The sequence below is a fragment of the Cornus florida genome, unplaced genomic scaffold (assembly GCF_030987335.1).
Source record: "Cornus florida cultivar Cherokee Brave unplaced genomic scaffold, ASM3098733v1 CherokeeBrave_3.0.0_Hap2_Chr03, whole genome shotgun sequence".
In the NCBI taxonomy this organism is placed as follows: Eukaryota; Viridiplantae; Streptophyta; class Magnoliopsida; order Cornales; family Cornaceae; genus Cornus; species Cornus florida.
The window spans coordinates 46,129,120-46,134,069 of NW_026775573.1; the positions used below are offsets into that span (position 1 = coordinate 46,129,120).

Genomic DNA, 4,950 nt, shown 5'->3' on the forward strand with positions numbered 1-4,950 from the left:
CTATACCAACAATACCTCTCTTTCACACTCACACATCACACCCCTCCATTTGTCATGATCCTAGGCCTCCTCATAAGGCTAAATCTAGGCCTTACACTTGTCACCATCTTAGGCTTCCAAGTGTCCCCAACCAAAAGTCAACAAATGGTCCATGGCAAAGGGGACACTTATCTCACTTTTCAAAAATTATAAAGAGGTCCTTCCTCTAAATATCTCAAAAAATTATTTGCAAAAAGGTCCTTAAGACAAAAATATCTCTAAAACTAATTACATAAACAACCCAGAAAAATAAATTTTTTTTGTAGAAACTATACATCCATACCCCTAGAAAATAAAAATAAATGAGCATACTTTTCAATGAAATAGAGATTTACACGGGTAGTAAAAGATAAGATAATGCATTGCACGTGGTATTAGAAATCAGTTCCGAGCACAGAAGCCTACCTCGGGAGCAACAAAACCCTAAGGCAAAGTGAAAAAAGAATAAATCAAATAAATAAAAAATGCTAAAAAACTGAAAAAGAAAAAGGAAGACTCGGTCTTCACACTATAGCTGCGCCCGGTCGCAGAAACGGGTGCCCGGTCAACCAAATGCTGAGATGCTGCCCTAGAAATGGAAGTAGACCTTCAAGAAGGTTTTCTAAGGTCTGAATTGGATATGCGATGCTCAAATATACCCAAATGACCCCGAGAAATCTCGGAATGGTCGGTTCGGTTGTCGAAAAAAAATTGATGAATAGTAACCATAACCAAACTTCAAAAAGATGAAAATCCAACATATAACACCATACTTCCCCTTGCCCAAGGTAGATCCTTAAGACCTCTAAGGTCAATCTGATAAAAAAATAAGGTAAGGGAAAAGACGAAAATGCCCCCAAGTGCATGATATGCCAAAAAGATAAATACTTGATACAAAATGACATAATTCACATACATTAAAAGTGCTTGGCCCTTGGTCGCATTACATACATGATAAGTTGACACAAAAGAGAGTGCTTGGGTACATATTACACACACAAAAGGAAGCAAAACATGCTTCTAATTATATTGCACATTGTCAAACTCAAAAGATAAACACAACATGCTAACACTTACATGCTAAAAAATATAAAAGATGTCCAAATGAAAAACAAGCCGAGCTAAGGGTGTTGTGCATCCAAAAAAGGTACCTCCTTGCTTGAAAAACAATAATCAACATAGGTAAGTAATTGAAATTACTTTGTAGGAAATGCGTATGCATATAACCTAAAGTTTTAATGGTTTTGCAAATGTAATATAAATGAATATACATGGATCATGCCCCCTAACGTATAAGTTCAAATTGAAGCTAAGGGATCATCCTAAAGCTATCTTTGAAACATTATAAACACAATCCATAATAGACAAAGAACTTAAACAATATTAGAATCTCCAATGCTAACAACAAGTTACAACTACTTAACATTATCAAGTTGAAATAAAAAGTGAAATCAAATAGAAGGACTATACTTGGACATCACACTGGTTATCAACCAAATGAAATTAGCTATTTTTGGTTACTAGCTCACCAGTAACTACCCTAGTGCACACTATATTGGGAAGAACTCGTACCTCCAGCACTAGAGCCGTACTCTAGCCATGTCACAACAGCGATGTCCCAAGAATCTAAAATCAATAAATAACGCCACAACGCATGCATAAGTATACAATACACTTAACCACTTTCCATGCACAACCAAGTTTAGAAACCATACAATCCATGCCCTAAGTCTTCAACTATAATGGCATTAGTAATAACAAGTTCACAATGTGAATGAAAATACACTAATACAATGTTGTCAAATTAGGAATATCCATTTATGCTAACATAATAATCTTCAAGATCTTGATTTAAACAAAAACATAGTATATGTGGAGGGAAAAAATCCCCCTTCTAGTAAGAATTGTCCACATCACCACACTACAAAATTACTTTAAGTGTAGCAAGGGCCCAATCGGTGCTAAGCTCAAATTGGAGCAACCCAGTCCAGAACAAGCCCAGACAAAGTCTTGGCTCCCACATAGATCACAGACCCAAGCCATCCGACCCACCTTCCAAGCCCGAACGTCAACAGCCCGGAACACCGAGGGTGAACTCTAAGCCCATTAGCTGATTCATCTAGGCCAGCCCACATTCAGCCTAATCTTGGTTAAGGGAAGACCAGTCTTGCTAGGCCAAGGAATCACAAAAGAGCAAGTTCTGTGGAAAGAAAATTCTGCATGGAAAGAATTGTAAAAAGGAAAGGATTATAATTGTAAAGAAAGTCATATATGGAATGAATTAGAGGACAAGCCATGCGAATCCTACCATAATTCCACCACCTTATTTCTTATAAATAGAGGCTTAGACCTCCAATAAAATCATCAAGCATTATATATATATTCTGAGTTTTATTTTTGCTTGTTCTGAATGAGTTGTATTTTTATTTTTATTTGTTTCAATAGAGAGAAATTTTACACCTACACTTTGGCACCGTCTGTGGGAAACGTATAGAAAGATACTCCCAGTTTTTGTTACAAATTGTTTTTGTTTCCATGATCTGGAATGTCGAACGGAGAATCAACGGCGGTAGATCAACAGATGGAATTGATGCAAAAGATGCGAGAAGAGTTCTTGCACCAATTCGAAGCGCTTCGTCAGGCGAATGATGCCAGTGTAGCCCAGATTGCATTGCTTCAACAGCAAAACGACACCCTTCAAATGGCTATGGCTCAGTTGACACCTCAGCCACCACCAGTTGACAAGGCTGCGCCTCCTCCCAACCAAAACAAGCCTTAGGTCAATGGGGTTCGGCTTAATGAAGTTTGGCCACCACCAATTGATGGGGTTGCGCCTCCTCCCAACCAAAACGAGCCTCGGGTCAATGGGGTTCGGCTTAGTGAAGTTCGGCCTACCGAAGTTCTGCAAGACCATAGGGTAAGGTCCGAGGTGGTAGCTTCGGATAATCTTCCTCGTCACACGCAGGATGAACAGGTTGAATCTAGCCGTAAACTCACTGTATGGTGTAATGGTGTTCCAGATAGTACATGAGTAAAGGAGGCCTTTGACGAGAAAAGACTTCTGAGAGTTCAAATGCCTGCAGAAATGGCCAGGGAACATAAGAACTCTCTCTTGAAGACTCCATTCACTAACGATATGTACCTTGTTAACAAACCTAAGAAATTCACTATGCTTTCTTTTACCCAGTTTGATGGTACGGGAGATCTTTCTCGACACTTAGATCACTACGCGCAAAAGATGGCTCTAGACGATCACAATAACCCATGGATGTGCAAAGTTTTCCCTACCAGTCTAACGAGGGCTGCATTGGAGTGGTTCATAAATAGGCCACACAAATTTATTCCGGACTACGAAACTCTGTGCATTATGTTCCTGGTGCAGTATTGCGGTAATAAGAAGCAAAAGAACAGTATTGCTAGACTTTTCACTATAAGGCAAAAGAAGGGCGAAATATTACAAGACTTCTTGTCCAGATTTAATAAGGAGTCTTCGAAAATAGCAGATTGCCATCCTACTACCTCAATAGAAACATTCAAACTTGCAATGATTCAGGGAACCAAGTTCCATACATCCTTAGTTAAGTATTCCCCTCCGGACATGCAGACTCTCAATGCTAGTGCACAGATCTACATCCGACTTGAGGAGAATGTGGCCCACCGAGTTCAACATGCCACCCTCGTCACGGTAGAGAATAAGCCTCAGGAAAGGGTTTCAAACTCAAAAAGCTGAAAAAGCCAACACGCTTCAGCACCAGCCATTCAAATACCCAAAAAAAGGCAAAGGACAGAGGAAAGGTTCACGCTTCTTCACATAACCTTGGCTTGTTTATTCCTGGAGAATAAAATGAAGTTTGCAGCCCCTCAGCTAATAAGGTAACCATTGGAACAAAGAGACAAGACCAAGCACTGAGCCTACCACAGAGATTATAGGCATACGACTAATGATTGCAGATCTCTTAGGCGGCAGATGGAAAACATGATACTGAGAGGCGAATTGGCAAATTACCTCACAACAAAGGAGTGCGTGAAGCCTCTGGAGGTCAACCTGATAAGCGCTGAATATTGCATATTCAAGCACCCTTTCTTTCTTGAGTTAGGTCTATTAATGAAGTATAATGTACAGTTTTACTTTACTTATGTACTTTTGTCTTGTTTCAGGTCAGTTTCCCCGAATATGATTAAAGAAGTGGTTTTAACATCATTCTTGTTGAAGTAGGTGCGCCGTTGCTGGGGACCGTCTTTTGGGCTAGGTCTCTTGAGTCCTCGTATGTATGGAGTTTGTGGCTTAGTGTTTAAAGTGGAGACCGCGTCAACGCTCCGGCTCGAAAAGGCTTACAATAAGCCTTGATGAAGTTGAAGCCACAAGGCCTTGCAGGCGCCTACCACGTCACCGAGGGCGCTCGCCAAACTCCTCAACTCTCTGCCTTGTTTGGCGAGGCCCCGCAGAGCCCCCGCCTAGACACCGTGGGTGCCCGCCGCGCCACCACAGGCGCCCGCCGTTTATGCCAGTAGATCCCCTCGGACTTTGAACACCCGCGGGCGCCCGCGGATCTGCAGATGACAGCTACTTGCTCCAGATTTCCTATTGATTTTGGTCCCCTTTTGTAATTTTTGTGGTCCTAATTGCTCTAGGGTGGTTGGAGCTCGTGAGGAGGAGGATAGAAAGTAGATTTTGTGGTAGAAAAAGAGGAGGCTTGTATTTGGTGAGGACACATTACATCAAGTTTTTTTTAGAGAGAGAGAGAGTAGTATTGAGATTTCTTGAGTTCTAGCTTGTTGAAGGCGCAAAAATGGAGGGTGGAGCTTCTTCTTCTCCTTAATTCCTTGCATCTATGAGCAACTAACTCCTTATATAGGGAGATAATGAAACCCCTTATTGTAAGCATGTTCTAATTTTGATTCTATTTTGGGGAAAATAATGTATTTTTGTGG

General features: G+C 40.9%; 1 protein-coding gene across 1 annotated transcript; it reads left to right on the plus strand.

Annotated features, from left to right (window-relative positions):
• The first annotated feature begins 3,103 nt into the window (after positions 1 to 3,103).
• Positions 3,104 to 3,748, plus strand: LOC132301552 (uncharacterized). The gene has a single exon (XM_059798795.1). It carries the CDS (start codon positions 3,104 to 3,106, stop codon positions 3,746 to 3,748), a length of 645 nt encoding a protein of 214 aa, XP_059654778.1.
• Positions 3,749 to 4,950: the final 1,202 nt, after the last annotated feature.